The 18,321-nt window shown below is 44.7% G+C and overlaps 1 protein-coding gene across 2 annotated transcripts in view; it reads right to left on the minus strand.

The window, feature by feature from the left end:
- The window catches only part of plod2 (procollagen-lysine, 2-oxoglutarate 5-dioxygenase 2), a 181,640-nt gene that overhangs the window by 122,437 nt on the left and 40,882 nt on the right, over positions 1-18,321 (minus strand). For both annotated transcript variants that reach the window (XM_070883673.1, XM_070883672.1), the window contains exons 2-3: positions 10,781-10,872; positions 6,468-6,604 (exon numbers count right to left, since the gene is read on the minus strand). In XM_070883673.1, the coding sequence (XP_070739774.1) occupies positions 6,468-6,604; positions 10,781-10,872 (229 nt within the window). The remainder of the gene's footprint in view (positions 1-6,467; positions 6,605-10,780; positions 10,873-18,321) is intronic.

Below are 18,321 nucleotides of genomic sequence, written 5' to 3' on the forward strand. Positions count from 1 at the left end.
CCTTTCAAGCAGTGGGCTCCAGATCCCCACCACCCTCTCGGTGAAAGTAGTTCTCAAACTCCCCTCTGAACCTCCCAATTCCTGTAAAACATTCAAGAAGTTTAATATACATCTGGGTGCTGCATTCTTCATACTTAAATCATGCCCTTTAACCTCTCCAATGGCTTATTGGGTAAATGCTCCCCCTAGTGTGGATTTGAGCAATGCAGTCCTGGACAATCTGAGGCCAGATCCCAGCCTGTGCTGATTTTACTGATCCCAACCAGTTTGGCTGTACAGGTGCTACAATTGGCCACAGCACCCAGAGGTTGGGGGTGAGGGCGTGGGCAATAGAGCATCCAAGGTGCTGGATCACTGTTCAGTGGCCTCTTCTGGAAGGTGGACGTGGACGGAATAGGATTCAGGTGCTGAATATTTGTCCTCACCACAACGGAACGCCAAGAGGAGCAGAGTCTTGCTCTTCCAACCCAGACGGACTTCGACTCAGACTGGGACTGACATACCGCAAGGCCGGTACGGAACCAGGGAGCCCAGATGTACCGCAAGGCCGGTACGGAACCAGGGAGCCCAGATGTACCGCAAGGCCGGTACGGAACCAGGGAGCCCAGATGTACCACAAGGCCGGTACGGAACCAGGGAGCAGAGACGTACGGGAATAAGCTGCAAGCAAGATCAATGGCAGTCTAAGTGAGTATCGCCAAGCCGACACCCCCACAAGATCAGTTCGCTGGGAAAAGGGGTGCCTGTATGTTCTTACCAAACCAGAGGGGGTTTAGTATTGGAAGGATCGGTGATAGTTTAGTTCACGGGAGGGTGTGTTTAGGCCGTGGTAAGTCAGCACGACAGGGGCTTGTTGGACAAGCCAGGGTTGTGCTGTTGCAAACTGTACTGTTGTGTACACACCTCTTGTGATCGGGGCTCAGGGGAGGCGTGAGTTCGGGGTCAGGGGCCCAGGGGTAGCATGGACCAGCCCACACTGCGATATGTGTGCGCACTAGGTCCGTGTCGCTGATGGTTTCTCACAGGTCGGGGCCTCCACACTGCACCCTGGGCTGCACGCCGGTCCTTATGCAGGTCGGGGCCATAAAAGGAGCAGGGTGCGGCCCAGGGAGCAGCGTGGAAGCATGCCACTACAAGGCCCAGCGCGAGCTAGTGCAGGAGGGAGACGACAGCGAACAGTGATGTCAGCAAGTTCCAGGTTGGTGATTGGAGCGTGGACAGATGCAGCAGGAGCGGCGAGAGACTGTGGAGGGATGTGATCGGAGCGCAGGGTGGGGCGTAAGTTGAGGGACCCAGGGGCAGCACGGGCCAGCCCACACTGCGATAAGTGTGCACACTAGGTCCATGCAGCAGAGCTGGTCTCCGGTTGTTTTGGGTAATTCTTGCCACTGGACCAAGACCTAGCCCTGTCAAGCCCGTGTGGTGGCTGGTGTGCAACAGCCACCCCACGTTAAAAAAATCCACGCACAGGCATTTTCCACCCTTCAGGATATAGTTTGGGTTCTTCATTCGAAACACCTGTGAACTCATCCTTTTTTTTGGCGTGGAAGCAAGTCATCCTCGATTTGAGGGACTGCCTATGATGATGGATTTGTCCACAATAAAAATGAGGAACCCGGTGCTACAGACTGGAACTCTGGCCCACTGTTTGAACCAGAGCCAGCATGAAACACTAGCAGGTCAGTCACAACACACTGAAAGCAAAGTGAAGCTCCATCTGCTTTGACCCATTATGCTTTCAAAAATCACACCGGAGTGGCATTTTACATTGCTCACAAAATCATTTTTATGGCCCTTCTCTGTACTGGGTGAGTGAGTGAATGAGCCTGACAGACAACTTCGTGCCAAGTGACAGCTAGTTTCCCTGCCATGGACCCAGTGATTTACATACCCTGGCACATGGCACATTATAATTAGAGCAGATTTGGAACACGATACTGACACGTCAGAAGGGACTAAACCAAGCCATGTCAATTCTTGATGTAAAAACAAAAACTTGGAGGTTATCAGAATAACTACGCTTGCATTTAATTGAACAGTTAACAGGAACACTTTGTACATTTGAAGCTTCCTTCTGTACACTTGGAGAATTTATATTTCTAACTAGCGGTCAAAGCTTTTTAGAATTAAAAAACTCATTTGAAGAGCAAATTGCAGTGTGAACATTTCTACTTTTTGAAGAGATCAAGCAGATCTTTATTGTCTGGCTCTCAACTCAAAATGGACAGACCAGAACGGATTATTTCACAGAAAAATAATGGGATAGAATTAGTGAATGGCACTCCAGAACGGGAACCCAGTGCCGATTTTGCTCCTGCTCACAGGCAGCTGTGACCCATTGCAACACTCTGACTGCTACCTGGTTGAGCCCAAATGACTGTACAGATTGAGAATCAAGCCTGCAACCTTTTGATTTCTCTAGCTTAGTATCACACGAAGCATTGTCTTTACCGACAAGCCCTCCAGGGATTTATATTCAAATATATTTAAGTGATATCAAACTTTGAAAGCAGTGTACACCCTTGAAGTAAGGAATCTCATGTTTTTTTTTTAGATTTTTCATTTTCTTGCAGCGGTTTTTCTCAGCCTTTGTGCTGACAGCAGTGATCAGTGCAGATGCTGACTGCTAGAGTTTGCAACCTGGATTCCCCAAAGGCATTGACCTTGAAGAAGTTTATGCGGCAAATCAGCATTGTAGACTTTTGCAGATCTAACAAAATAAGTTTGTACATAGTCTCAATGAATTTGGAGATGGAAGTTGATTTTTAGGTTTAGCAGATGGAATACAATGTCGGAAAGTGTGACATTGGCACATTGGGGAAAAAAAATAGTAAAAGGGAATATTATTTGAATGGGGAGAAATTACAACATGCTGAGGTGTAGAGGGACCTGGGGGTCCTTGTGCATGAATCCCAAAAAGTTAGTTTGCAGGTGCAACAGGTAATCAGGAAGGCGAATGGAATGCTGGCCTTCATTGCGAGAGGGATGAAGTACAAAAGCAGGGAGGTCCTGCTGCAACTGTACAGGGTATTGGTGAGGCCGCACCTGGAGTACTGCGTGCAGTTTTGGTCATCTTACTTAAGGAAGGATATACTAGTTTTGGAGGGGGTACAGAGACGATTCACTAGGCTGATTCCGGAGATGAGGGGGTTACCTTATGATGATAGATTGAGTAGACTGGGTCTTTACTCGTTGGAGTTCAGAAGGATGAGGGGTGATCTTATAGAAACATTTAAAATCATGAAAGGGATAGACAAGATAGAGGCAGAGAGGTTGTTTCCACTGGTCGGGGAGACTAGAACTAGGGGGCACAGCCTCAAAATACGGGGGAGCCAATTTAAGACTGAGTTGAGAAGGAATTTCTTCTCCCAGATGGTTGTGAATCTGTGGAATTCTCTGCCCAAGGAAGCAGTTGAGGCTAGCTCATTGAATGTATTCAAGTCACAGATAGATAGATTTTTAACCAATAAGGGAATTAAGGGTTACGGGGAGCGGGCGGGTAAGTGGAGCTGAGTCCACGGCCAGATCAGCCATGATCTTGATCTTATTGAATGGCGGAGCAGGCTCGAGGGACTAGATGGCCTACTCCTGTTCCTAATTCTTATGTTCTTATGTTGTGGAGCAGACTGAAATTAACATTTGGATAGTTTGATCATTCCATTCTCAAGGTGCGTTAGACTCAAATACTGTATTACAACATGGCAGTTGAGGACAGAAACATACCACCTGCAGTGTATTCTGTTAACCCGCTCAAACAGTTCCGATCTCAGTTACCATGGCTGTTAACTGAATGAGGTCAACAGCTCCTGCATCCAAAAAAGGAGTTTATTCATTTTATTGGATAATGCTAAAAAAAAGCTGTGTGGCAGTTTACAAGGGATGCACACTTACTGTATACGCATATACTAAATGAGAATTCAAGGGAGGAAAACCGTACTCAGCAAATAGTCAAACACAGCTGAAAACATAGAAACATAAGAAATTTACAGCGCAAAAGGGAGCCATTTCGGACCATCGTGTCCACGCTGGCCGACAAAGAGCCACACGGCCCTCGGGCAGTAGCCCTGAAAGTTACATGATCAGATCAGCCATGATCTTATTGAATGGCGCAGCAGGCTCGAGGGGCCGTATGGCCTACTCCTGTTCCTATTTCTTATGTTCTTATGTTACATATAAACCGATGAACAATGAACAATGGCGGACAGGTAAAGAGCACCCAGCCCAACCAGTCCGCCCCACACACAACTGCGACACCCCTTATACTGAAACATTCTACACTCCACCCCAACGAAGCCATGCGATCTCCTGGGAGAGGCAAAAACCAGATAAAAACCCAGGCCAATTGGGGGGGAAAAAAATTGCAAAAATTCCTCTCCGACCCATCCAGGCGATCGAAACTAGTCCAGGAGATCACCCTGGCCGTATTCGATTTGCTGCAGTGCTTACCATCGTATCTGCGCCAACCAACAAGAGGTTATCCAGTCTAATTCTACATACCAGCTCTGCAGCTCAAGGCACTTCAAATGCCCATCCAAGCACCTTTTAAAAGTGCTGAGAGTTTCTGCCTCTACCACTCTTCCAGGCAGTGAGTTCCAGATCCCCACAACCCCCCCCCCTCCCGTCAAATCCCCTCTGAACCTTCCACCAACCACCTTAAAACTATGCCGCCTCGTAATTGACCCCTCCACCAAGGGAAATAGACCCTTGCCATCCACTATATCCAGGCCCCTCAAAATTTTGTACACCTCAATGAGGTTTCCTCTCAGCCTCCTCTGTTCCAATGAGAATAAACCCAACCTATCCAATTTGTCCTCAGAGCTAACATCTGGGATTTATTATCCCTAGAATGACTGCTAAATTAGCAGAGATAAATTTGGCACAAAGGCATTAATTAGTACACTAAAAACAGCATACAGGAATTCAATCCCTTTAATGCGTTGTTCAATGCTACCTAAAAATAAAGCAACGGAAAGTTATTCATCAAAATATAAATCAGTTGAAGTAGTATTTTAAAATGTTGAAGCCAGTCGTTACAGATGGGAAGAAGATTTTCTCCATTTGACCCATAAGTAGAACATAGACTTCAAACCTTGCCAGATTAGGTAAAGCAGATTACATCTGCTCCAGGCAGTTAGTCATGGCAGTAGGAATAATTCCACACACTGGGCCCAAGTTTCCACATGATTCGCGCCTGATTTTTAGGAGCAACTGGTGGAGAACGGACTATTTTAGAAATCGCAATTCTCCACATTTTTTTTTCTGCAGTTCTAGTCAGGTACAACAGTTCTAGTTTAGAACAGAAATTTTTCTTCAAAAGGGGGCGTGTCCGGCCACTGACGCCTGATTTGAAAGTTTCCACAGTGAAAATGTACTCCAAACTAAAGTAGAATGGAGCCAGTGAAGATTTTTGTAGAACTGAAAAAACCTGTTCTACACATTAAAAAATCAGGCGCAGGTTACAAATTAGGCGTCCAGAACGAGGTGGGGGGGGAGGGAACTCATTAAATTCGACAATAAATCCTTATTTATACTTATACAAATAAATCCAACCTGAATAAACATTTATAAGCCACGAAAGGATTAAATAAACCATCTTCCTACCTGTGTGAAAGTGCTTCAGCCAGGGAGAATTCTGCAGCCGTTCGTGCCGCTGAGCGAGAGAGGGAGGGAGAGGGAAGGAGGGAGAGAGAGAGGAGAGAGGGAAGGGAGGGAGAGAGAGAGAGGGAGGGGAGGGGGGGAGGGAGAGAGAGGGGAGGGAGGGAGAGAGAGAGAGAGAGAGAGGGGGGGGAGAGAGAGAGAGAGGGGGGGGGAGAGAGAGAGAGGGGGGGGAGAGAGAGAGAGGGGGGAGGGAGAGAGGGGGGAGAGAGGGGGGGCGTCGGGTCGGGGAACAGGAGCGCGGGTCTGGTCAGTCGGGGGGGGATGCGGGTGTCGGGTCGGGTCGGTGCGGGGGGAGCGGGTGTCAGGTCGTCGGGGGGGGGGGGACGCGGGTGTCTGGTCTGGTCAGGCGGGGAGCAGGAGCTGGCTGTGGGAGGAGCCCCAGTGAGGCCATTGGGCCAGGGCTAGGGGCTGCGTGCTTCGGGCCCCTCCCACACAGTTCGGCACCTGGAGCTACTGCACTTGCGTGCCGACTGTAGCGCGCATGTGCAGAGGTCCTGGCACTGTTTTCAGCGCCGGGACCTGGCTCCGCCCCCCCCCCACAGCTTGTGCTGACTGCGCCAAGGGCCTGAGGGCCTGTAAGTAGGTGCAGACTACCGAGGATTTTTTTAGGCGCCGTTTTAGGCGCGAAAAACAGGCGCCCAGCTCGGAGGGGCGCCCGTTTTTTTTCTTGTGGAAACTTGGGGCCCACTAAAATAACAAGAGCGAAGTTCTGGGTTTACAACAGCACAGCTCCACAAACTGTCTGCACAACTGCCACTGAGCGATATACTTTTCCAGCCAATTGAAATAACAAGACAAACACACTGTACCCGTCAGTGAACAACACGACAAGGTCGTCACGATCAGCATGGTTTTCCATCTCCTCCTTCAACAATCGCACTTTCTGTCCACCGCCAATTGAGTAAGGTACATTCCCTCCGCGCCACTCCTCCTCTGCACCAAGTACCTGCACGGAGGGGCAAAAAAAGTTTAAAACTAAGTTTTGAAAACATTATCACATGAGGAAACAAAGGCTTCGATATCAACCCTCCGATGCTCATGAGGGGGCCAGGGAGAGAGAGGGGAGGAGAATTGAGAGATCAAGCAACCCGACCCATTTCCTAGCCAGCCCCACGGGTCCCTGGCTGCGGCCTCCTGCCACTAGTTTCCGATCCTGCCCAACAGACCGGCAATCAATCTGGCCGGCTGTCGGGCAGAAGTATTCCCAGAAGTATTCAAAAGAGGCCCTGCTGTTAACATTGCCGGAGCCTCCACACCCCGACATTGCCGGGTTCTTTAAACATAAGAACATAAGAAATAGGAGCAGGAGTAAACCATAAGGCCCCTCGAGCCTGCTCCGCCATTCAATAAGATCATGGCTGATCCGATCATGGACTCAGCTCCACTTCCCTGCCCATTCCACATAACCCCTTATCCCCTTATCCGTTAAGAAACTGTCAATCTCTATCTTAAATTTATTCAATGACCCGGCTTCCACAGCTCTGTGAGGCAGCGAATTCCACAGATTTACAACCCTCAGAGAAGAAATTTCTCCTCATCTCAGTTTTAATGGGCAGCCCCTTATTCTGAGATCATGCCCGCTAGTTCTAGTCTCCCCTATCAGTTGAAACATCCTCTCTGCATCCACCTTGTCAAGCCCCCTCACAATCTTATACGTTTCGATACGATCACCTCTCATTTTTCTGAATTCCAATGAGTAGAGGCCCAACCTACTCAACCTTTCCTCATAAGTCAACCCCCTCATCTCCGGAATCAACCTAGTGAACCTTCTCTGAACTGCCTCCAAAGCAAGTATATCCTTTAGTAAATATGGAAACCAAAACTGCATGCAGTATTCCAGGTGTGGCCTCTCCAATACCTTATATAGCTGTAGCAAGACTTCCCTGCTTTTTATACTCCATCCCCACTTTTATACTCCATCCCTGCTTTTATACTCCATCCCCTTTGCAATAAAGGCCAAGATTCCATTGGCCTTCCATCACTTGCTGTACCTGTATCCCCAGGTCCCGCTGTATTGCAGCACTTTGCAATCTTTCTCCATTTAAATAATAACTTGCTCTTTGATTTTTTTTTCTGCCAAAGTGCATGACCTCACACTTTCCAACATTATACTCCATCTGCCAAATTTTTGCCCACTCACTTAGCCTGTCTATATCCTTTTGCAGATTTTTTGTGTCCTCCTCACACATTGCTTTTCCTCCCATTTTTGTATAGTCAGCAAACTTGGCTACATTACACTCAGTCCCTTCTTCCAAGTCGTTAATATAGATTATAAATAGTTGGGGTCCCAGCACTGATCCCTACAATACCCCACTAGTTACTGGTTGCCAACCAGAGAATGAACCATTTATCCCAACTCTCTGTTTTCTGTTAGTTAGCCAATCCTCTATCCATGCTAATATATTACCCCCAACCCTTGTGCAGTAACCTTTTATGTGGCCTCTTGTCACATGCCCCCTACCGGGCTCCCAATGTCCCTCTCTTCCCCCCCCATAACCAATATTGAGCTGCAAGTGTTTAATTGCTTAACCTTAGTTTATCTGCTGCTCATTGTATTCAGTGGAACACCAGAAGTTTCAGGACAATAGCCTAATGAGGAACCCTGGACGGTGGTATATTAAGATTGCCGTGGGTTCTGATGTATCGTTCTCCCATAATTCAGCAGCATCAAATAGAAAACTGCCCGGTTCCAGAGAGCAAGTTTTGTTTGGCCTGTGAATTGTTGGACTGTTTTCGCTTACCTCTTAAGTGAGATATTTCTTCAGTAGTGCCACCAACTAAACTATTAAAATTCAATTGTGCAGTAACTTTTCCTGAAAAATTGATTTAGCCGTATTGTACTTTTTTTTTAAACTCCTTGCCCTGCAAAACTAGAAAGGATTTTGTTTTGTGATTACGTCTCTGTGAAGTGCCTTGGGACATTTTTCTAAGTTAAAATGCTACCCATATTCTAACTTGCATGGAGACCAATTCATCCATCACCCCGTGCTCACTGACCTACAATGGCTCCTGGGCCAGCAATGCCTCAAATTTAAAATTCTTATCCTTGTGTTCAAATCCCTCCATGGGCTCGCCCCTCCTGATCTCTATTACCTCCTCCAGCCCTATAACCCTCTGAGACCTCTAATGCTGTGCCTTTAGCTGTCTAGGCCCTGGAATTTCCTACCCAAGCCTCTCTGCATCTCTACCGCACTCTCTTCCTTTACAACACTCCTTAAAACCAACCTCTGCCACCTGTCTCAATATCTCCTTATATAGCTTGGTGTGAAATCCTGTTTGATAAGGCTCCTATGAAGCACCTTGGGATGCTTTACTACATTAAAGGTGCTATATAAATACAAGCTGTTGTTATAACTGGCCCATGCAGGTCATGAATCTCTGAGGGCCACTCTCCTGGAAACCATATATGTTTAATAAAGCAGCACCCATCAGGTTCCCACACCCAATGTTCAAAACACAGTGAAGGTTGTATTCCCAACCATGATCATCATCATCATCATCATCATAGGCAGTCCCTCGGAATCAAGGAAGACTTGCTTCCACTCTTAGCATGAGTTTTTAGGTGGCTGAACAGTCCAATACGAGAACCACAGTCTCTGTCACAGGTGGGACAGACAGTGGTTGAAGGACAGGGTGGGTGGGGAGTCTGGTTTGCCGCCGCTCTTTCCGCTGCCTGTGCTTGGTTTCTGCATGCTCTCGACGACGATACTCGAGGTGCTCAGCACCCTCCCGAATGCACTTCCTCCACTTAGGGCAGTCTATGGCCAAGGACTCCCAGGTGTCAGTGGGGATGTTGCACTTTATCAGGGAGGCTTTAAGGGTGTCCTTGTAACGCTGCCTCTGCCCACCTTTGGCTCGTTTGTCGTGGACGAGTTCAGAGTAGAGCGTTTGCTTTGGGAGTCTCGTGTCTGGCATGCGAACTATGTGGCCCGCCCAGCAGAGCTGATCAATTGTGGTCAGCGCTTCAATGCTGGGGATGTTAGCCTGGACGAGGACGCTAATGTTTGTGTGTCTGTCCTCCCAGGGGATTTGTAGGATCTTGCTGAGACATCATTGATGGCATTTCTCCAGTGACTTGAGGTGTCTACTGTACATGGTCCATGTCTCTGAGCCATGCAGGAGGGCGGGTATTGCTGCAGCCCTGTAGACCATGAGCTTGGTGACAGATTTGAGGGAAGCCAGCCAGTGAATGACAAGTTTTCCTTTTTAAAACAAAAATCTGATACAAAGGCTATGGTTTTCGAGATCATTGTAAGGGTCATTGCAGGGCCTTAGTCTTGCAATATTTGTTTAACTTGCTGTCCTCCCCCTCCTCGCTCCCACCAAAGTTTTATTTCTGATAGTGGAGATGGTTTTCTCACTACATCGAAAACTGAAGAGTATTGAGGTGCCTTGGGGAGTGGAGCTTGAAAAATAAACTATGCAGAAGTAAAGGGGGAAAAAATTAAAACCAAGATGGCATACAGAGCTACGCAAGAGGGCAAAAGTCAATATTCACTATTAATTTGAATATTTACTCATGTTTTTCCCCAGTCCAGCTTGGCATTTTCCACTAAACTCATCACAGATACACTTGCATAACACAGCCTCCTTTATACTTAATGATGATGCAGTGTGCGACTGTCAAGAGGCGAGACATTTCAGCGCGGTTTCTTCTAAGGCACGAAGTTGAAGGGAAAACACAGCCAACTCCAACTTTCAAGAAAGAAGCTGCAGAATTGCCATTGTGCGCTAGAAGATTTGGACAAAGGAAAGCTGCTTAAAGCAGTTATTGATCTTTAGATATTGTTTCTACCCCTCCCTCTTTCGATCCACTGTTCAGCCCTTAACTAAAAGCACTGCACCAGTTCAAATACCATTTTCCCTCCCTTCCTCTCAGAAGGGGCCCCTCAATTTCCAGAGTTCAGAATCTCCCATTCCAAAAAACGTCCCATTAAAAATATAACGATATATAGACAATTGCAAGTGCACATGCAACACTGCCACTGCCTAGGTTACACCTGATCATGTGTTCAGATTATTGATATCCTAAAGCATGGATTAGCCTAGTGTGGAACCAACAAACCACTTTCAAACTTTAGGACCTGGAGCTATCTCCAGACCCCGCACCGCAAGCGCTTACCTTGACTGTGTAGTGGAGATGTTTAGCTGTCTGCATGAAGCGCTTGAAGCCATCTGTTTCCCTTGTTGCTACGGTTAGCACTAGAAGATTTTCTGAAATGAAGACACTCAAAAGATCAGAAATCTGGTACGAGGAGGAGGAGGATAAGCAATTAAAAAAACACAGAAAATGTTGCCAACGCACATCAAGCCAGTCAGCATCGGTGCAAGAAAGGTTAACATTTCGGATGGGAACCCTCCATCAGGACTACATTGTTGAAGGTGAAGCATTTTATCCAAGGAGGTACAGTACTCCATGAAAAATAAGCTTTGGTAAAATAGCTGTCCGGTTGTGAAACAGAGATCTTTCAATTTTCACCCAGCACCTGTGATCATGAAGTTTCGACAAGTCTGGAACCCCTTGGAACACAAATTCTACATCAAAACGTAGTTTGCCTTTTCGTCACATTTCCTTACTTGCTTTATTTTACATATTGTTTTTCTCTTCACGCTATTCACATTATAATTTCTCTTTTCTTATTGTAATTTCCAAATCCCACCTTTCCTGTTCGTCAACATTCATTGTTATTCAGCGGTTTCTCCCGAGATATATGCAGAAGCACATTTAAACAAGTTACATTTTCCCAATGCACGTGTTGTCACAGGGCAGCTGTGCACACCTAATTGTGTGAGGACAATGCACTTCTAGCATTACAGCCCATTCAGTTCTATTGCTACAATTACAATACGAAGTTGCTTTAAACATATACAAACGGCAGCACGTCTCCAGACCTTTTGAAGAGAACAGCAAAAGAGCTTTGAGAATTTCTGACCAGCACAGAATCTTGTTTGAGCTGACATTTTTCTGGTCAAGTCTTTCTCATGCTATTCTTTAAAAAAAATGCTACTTATTCACAGTTGAAAGGTGCAACTTACATACAGAAATTATTTGGATCTATGATGACATCACGCGGCATCTTACAGGCCTACATAGCCAACTGTTCACTTTAGATGTTTTCAAGTGTCAGTTGTGGCTCGGTGGGTAACACTCGCCTCGGAGTCAGAAGGTTGTGGGTTCAAGTCCCACTCCAGGAACTTGAGCACACAAATCTAGGCTGACACTCCAGTGCAGTGCTGAGGGAGTGCTGCACTGTCGCAGATGCCGTCTTTCGAATGATAAGTTAACCGAGGCCCCTCTGCTCTGTCGGGTGGATGTACATGGCACTATTTTGAGGAAGAGAAGGGGAGTTATCCCCAGTGTTGCTGCCAATACGTATCCCTCAAATCAACATCACTAAAACAGATCTGGTCATTATCACATTGCTGTCTGTGGGAGCTTGCTGTGCATAAATTAGCTGCCGCTTTTCCTACATTACAACAGTGACTACACTTCAAAGTTCTTTATTGGCTGTAAAGTGCTGTGTGACGTTGAGGTTATGAAAGACGTTATCTAAATGCACGTCTTTCTTTCTTTCAATACCAAATTATTGATTACATTACCGGAAGTTTTACACAGTAGTGAGGCTGCAAGTTCCGAGTTTAGGCATGCATTGCGCATGCGCTAAAACCTGGAACTTGCGATCCGCAGATCATCCGTATCCCCGGGGAAAGGGTCTCCGCAGTGCAGAGTTGGGGCGAATGCCCGTGAAACGATTACACCTGGTAAAAGCCTCAAAAGCGTTTTAATAAACATAAAAATAATGTTTTTTCATTCATTTAAACATTAAAACACATGTAAAATAAGGCAAGGTTATGTTAGCCCCTTTAAAACATTTAAATTTGCTTAGTAAAAAAAAATTTAACTTTTGTTTTAAATGTTTCATTATATTGTATTTTAATTAATTTTAAATAGGTAATGTTTTTTTTAATTTGTTATATTAAATGTATTTTTTTTATGTGATCCCCATTTATGCTTATGGGAATTCCATAGCTTGTGAACAGCCTGCGCCCGGGATACGTGGGCCTTACACACGTCTGCGCCGAGGCGCCCAGGAGCGCGCGTCTCCGGGGATCCGAGGCAGAAGGTAAGTTCGGAGATTTTTTTGCCACCGACTGCAAATTCAGGCCTACATTTTTTTTTAAAGTTTGTTTATCTTTATTTCAGGTTTGCCTTTCCCCATACGAGAGCTCCAACCTTTGTTTTGCTCTCTCTAACATTTAAAAAAGTTAGAATTTTAAGAGCTTAGCCACTTCCTTATTCGCTGAGTGAATTCTGCATTTTGATTGGCTGCTTAGATAGCTTGTAGATGTCGCACTATGGGATTTCCGCTATACTAAGTTGTTTTGAATTGCGCATCGGTAAAACCCGAACTTCTCGACACAGAGATCACGAGAACTTTACGCAGAGCTTACTTCGGGGCCAGGGGTGAACGCTTCGCCACATACTGCAAATTCTGGGTCATTATATCACCAACAGTAGTTCTGCAGGGGAGGAGGACGTGGAAGGCTATGAATCATGATGTAATTTGTAAATGACATGATCATTTTTAATAGGATTTACGCCAAGCCACGTGTTTAGAAATAAATGATAAAGGGTCTGCCAAATGCTCTCTCAGGAAGTATCTCTAAGAAGTACTTAAACTCAATCATCAGATGCTTACACAATTGATTAAAAACTATGTTGAATTGTTAATATAGTAAGAAATTAAAATGTTTTTTGCAGATCATTTAGGCATTCTTACTGAGTTTGATGTCTGATGGATTGTCTTTATTTAGGGATCAGCCATTACCTCAAAGCTGGCTAACGACACAGAAACAGAGTCAGTCATCAAATCTGCAACCAAATTCTGTCAGTTCTAACTATCCATTTTGTTTATGCAAAAGATCAAACTATTTTTTGATGTGAAAGTTCTTGTCCCATTGTAGTTTTGTATTATTGGTGCAGACTTGCAAAGTGATCATGTATTCAAACACATGAATCATTGCATTGTAAATATGTTTGATGTATTGTAAAATTTCTTTGAGAATCTCCATCAAAAGTTAACAAAAATACAGGATTTCAACAATAACTTATATTTATATAGCGCCTTTAACATAGTAAAATGTCCCAAGGCGCTTCGCAGGAGTGTTATGAGACCAAAAATGACACCGAGCCACATAAGAATAAATTAGGGCAGAAGCTTGGTCAAAGAGGTAGGTTTTAAGAGCGTCTTAAAAGAAGAAAGAGAGGTAGAGAGCCAGAGAGGTTTAGGAAGGGAAGTCCAGAGCTCAGGGCCTAGGCCACCGATGGTTCAGCGATTATAATCAGGGATGCTCAAAAGGGCAGAATTAGAGGAGCGCAGACATCTCGGGGGGTTGTGGGGCTGATGAGAGATTACAGAGATGAGGAGGGGTTTGAAAACAAGGATGAGAATTTTGAAATCGAGGCGTTGCTTAACCAGGAACCAATTTGAGTCAGCAGCACAGAGGTGATGGACTAGCGGGACTTGGTGCGAGTTAGCACACGGCAGCCGAGTTTTGGATCACCTCTAGTTTAAGTAGTATAAAATATTGGAGGCCAGCCAGGAGTGCATTGGAATAGTCAAGTCTAGAAGTAACGAAGGCATGGATGAGGGTTTCACACCTAATGGGTTAAAACTAGGAGTATAAAAACAGGGCCAGTGTGTTTCTGCAATATGGAGCTTGGCCTGAACAAAAGGCTGTTTCAGTCCTTGTTTGAGGGATAGGATATGCTGACACAGAAAGCTTTACAAGACTAAACAAATTGAACATGCCACGCCAGAAATTGGAAATTTGGCCTGCAGAATCATCGCTGCAGATTTTATAAACAAATGTGTTCTCATGAGGGACAATCGGCCCAGTACAGATTTTATTTTTCAGTATTTGAAGTCATATTATACTTTTTAGTATGCCACTTTTTGTATGTCATACAATTAAATTGTAAATTAAGATATGATTTGGTTTGGGCCAACAGGCCATGTGGTAAAATCTGCCAATTGAAAGAGTTTGGTAGATAATTTTGAGACTATATTAAATTCCGTATGTAAATTACTGAGTGCGGTAATTGTTAAATGCTCAGAAATGTACCTCTGTAAGGACAGAGTATAGAAAAGGTATAGCTTCTGGAAAGGAGACAGAAGTGGACCTCCTTCCCCAACAGGAACTGGTTATTTTATAGAAATGTATTAGGCTGGTACAGCATGCAAGTTATATCTAATCGAGGTCTTTAAAATGATTAAGGGTTTTTATCGAGTAGATACAGATAAACTATTTTTTCTGGTGGGGAATCCAGAATAAGAGAGCATAATCTTAAAATTAGAGTTAGTCCATTTTGGAGTGACATTTTTCACACAAAGGATAGTAGCAAAGATGGGTGAGTGGAGCAGAGGTACAGATCAGCCGTGATCTGATTGAATGGCCGAATCCTCATCCTATAAATATGATTAAGGAAAGCCTTCAAAGGCATTTTATGAATGTGCTTATTTTGTGAACTTGATGCACTCACATGTCAAGCCTTCCTGCTCTCTGGCTTTGTTTTTTGTGCCAGAGTATCTTTACATTTGCTAAATTTTCATAAGTACAAGTTCAGCCTCAAACAAATACAATTATCAGTGTTCTTTCATCTGCATTTTCTATCCTTATTATGCCATCATCAGATACTAAAGCAATTTCTTCCACTACCCTCTCAAAGGCAACCTCCATAGCATTGCTCTGAAGAACTGTAGAGTGTAGGCCCCCGCCCCCGAGGGCCCTGCAATAGGGGACTGTTGTTGGTACAAATGATAAACTGATGAATCTCCCCTCTACGCTTTCCACGGTTTTAATGTTCTTTCTATAATGGGGGTGTCTAAAAATGTACACTGTACTCAAATTATAGCCTGAAGAATGTTTTACCTTTTAAACAAATGTATCCTTACTCCTTTCCTGTGGCCATATTTATAAAACCCTGTTGGCCTTTTTATGGCTTGATCTACCTGCACACTCACATTCAGGAAATGATGTACTTGAGCCTCTCGCTCTCTCTGTTCAGCCATAACCAGGAACATCTTTTGTTTCTGACACAGGATGCCATTTCCAAGCACTGACATTACTCATCATAAAAAGCACAAAACTCCTTTGTTAAAAAGAAAGTGGAGATGGGAGTGGAAAGAGAGGGAGAGAAATACGACTAGGTGCTGCACCACCCCAATATGTAAATGGGAAGGGAGCGTAAGAAATAATGGTTTTGTTTCTGCACTCAATGCTGTAAGATTATACTTGTGCACAGTTAGTACGAGGGCTGAGTGACTGCATTATATAAACAGTGCAGTGCACATGGAAATTTTAAACACAGATTAAACTGACTGCATTCCCAAACAGTGCCAGTGCTACTATTTTGACAACAGCAGTCTGAAGAGCTATGCTATCCCATCCAGGGGCTTTATATATGTTTGTAAAAACTGGGTCAAGTTGCATTTTTTAAAAAAAAAGGATCTTGCTGTTGGAAAATGTTACACATGCACATCCTTTCATTAGCATGCAGGTTTTTTTTAAACAAACATTATTTAACAATCATTTTCATTTCTGAGAAACTCCTCTCTGTAGCAACCACAAAGAGCAATTTCGGAACATTTGGAAAGGTAGACTGATTTATTAAACGACGACTGCATTCACTGAAAGTTGCTTTGGGCCAAAGATCGCAATAGCATGGCACAAATCGCTTTGAAATGTGTCACTGTGTTGGTGGCCTGCAACATTTTTGGTACTGAAGTGACACTGAGCTTTCCTCCTTCTCCAGCAACCAATAAGGTACCTCTTTAGTTCAGAACAGTTAAAACTCCTGAGTTTGACAGGGAGGTGAGATATATTAGACCCAGTAGTTGGTTTTATTCACTTACACTAATGACTTTTCTTCAAATCAAGAAAATTCTAGCTGTGTGCGCACACAGGACAAGTCTACGTTACCTCGGACTTTTCTCAGGGAAAAAAATTTCTAACCCATTTGGAAATTATTGCACAAAAGAATATGGGACATATCATATCCGAGTCAGTTAACAGATTATCTGAAATTACAGATCACCATGCTTCAGTTTGCAGAATAAATGATATTTATAAACCCAAATGCTTTCATTATCTTCTAAGCATAAACTCTGCAGCAGTATTTCCCTTCCTCTGAACTGGCAACAAATGGTCTATTGAGCAGTTTCAATTCCAGACAGCGGTCCATTTTCTTTCCACCACTCAGTAAACAAATGTACATTTCTCACAGACCACAGTCGCCAGTGTTGGGCCAAAAGGAGCCTGATGAAACTGTAGATCAGCACAAGTGTTTACTCAGCAAAGCTAACTTTACTGCTGTGTCCTTCTCTCCGTCACTGTAAGGTAGCCAACAAACGCACCATTTCCCACAGCCAGATTAGCATGGAAAACAGTGCCGGAGAATGTATGGAGCTCATCGCACATCCAATTAATAGACTGAGTTCCAGACAACTAGAAGATCTCAATGCGTAACCCAAGCAATGTGAAGAGAGCCTCTTGGCCACTGAGGAAAATGAAGACAACGATAAAGCAATGGAGGGCTCTTTTAACAATCCTCGACTTAATATTGATGGCTGTCAAATCAGTACAATAGTGGCTTAACTGGAGTAACTTCAGGCCGAGTCACAATTTGGGTTAATGTTTGTACTCCAACTTTTGTTGTCTCAGCTGTGTGACCTGCATTCAGAGAACTTCTCCTAAACTGCACATGTACCTCTCAACAGGCCAGCTGAAAAAAAACTTCAAGGGAACTATCGGTCAACCTGAACCATTGAACCAAGGATAAGTTAGAAAACTAAATTTGGAGGAAAGGAGAAAAAAAAGGATAGAATTACGTAAACATTTAATGGTAGAGAACATTGCTAGGCTTTTAATCTGCAACTTAAAAAAATGCATATTTGTTACCCTCAATATTTTGTACCATAATTCTAGATTTTAGTTTCCAATTTTTTTTTTTGGGGGGGGCGGGTAGGAGGCATTTTAACAGAACAAAAGTAAATGTAATTAAAATGGGAGAAGAATAATTGTTACTTCCCTCTTTGTGATTATAAAAACACAGCCTATGCTCTTCTTAACAAGAGGGAAAGGTGATCAGAGTTAAAAACAGAAAATGCTGGAGACACTCAGCACGTCAGACTGCATCTGTGGAGGGAGGAGATACATTTCTGGGAACTCAGTCAGTCATAGGCGGTCCCTCGAACGAGGATGACTTGCTTCCACACGAATACACAGATGTTTCAGTGAAGGACCCGATGTTCCAGTCCTGAACTCCAGTTGAGGGGGTGGAAGATGCCTGTGCGTGGATTTTTTTTAACATTGGTGGCCGTTGCACACCAGCCACCACACGGGCTTGACAGAGCTAGGCCTTTATCCAGTGGCAAGGATTAACCAGGACGACTGGAGACCTGCTCTGCTGCACGGACCTAGTGCGCACACATATCGCAGTGTGGGCTGGCCCGTGCTGCCCCTGGGCCCTCGGCTCTTTCTTCTGGGCCCCGTACCCTCATTCGCCGCACCTTCGCCCACGATGTTCCAGGGCCCGGCGCTCCAGCTCTATTTATAGCCCTGACCTGCGGTGGTGTTCTCACATAGGTCGGAGACTAAACA

This window comes from Pristiophorus japonicus, chromosome 6, assembly GCF_044704955.1.
Source record: "Pristiophorus japonicus isolate sPriJap1 chromosome 6, sPriJap1.hap1, whole genome shotgun sequence".
Lineage (NCBI taxonomy): Eukaryota > Metazoa > Chordata > Chondrichthyes > Pristiophoridae > Pristiophorus > Pristiophorus japonicus.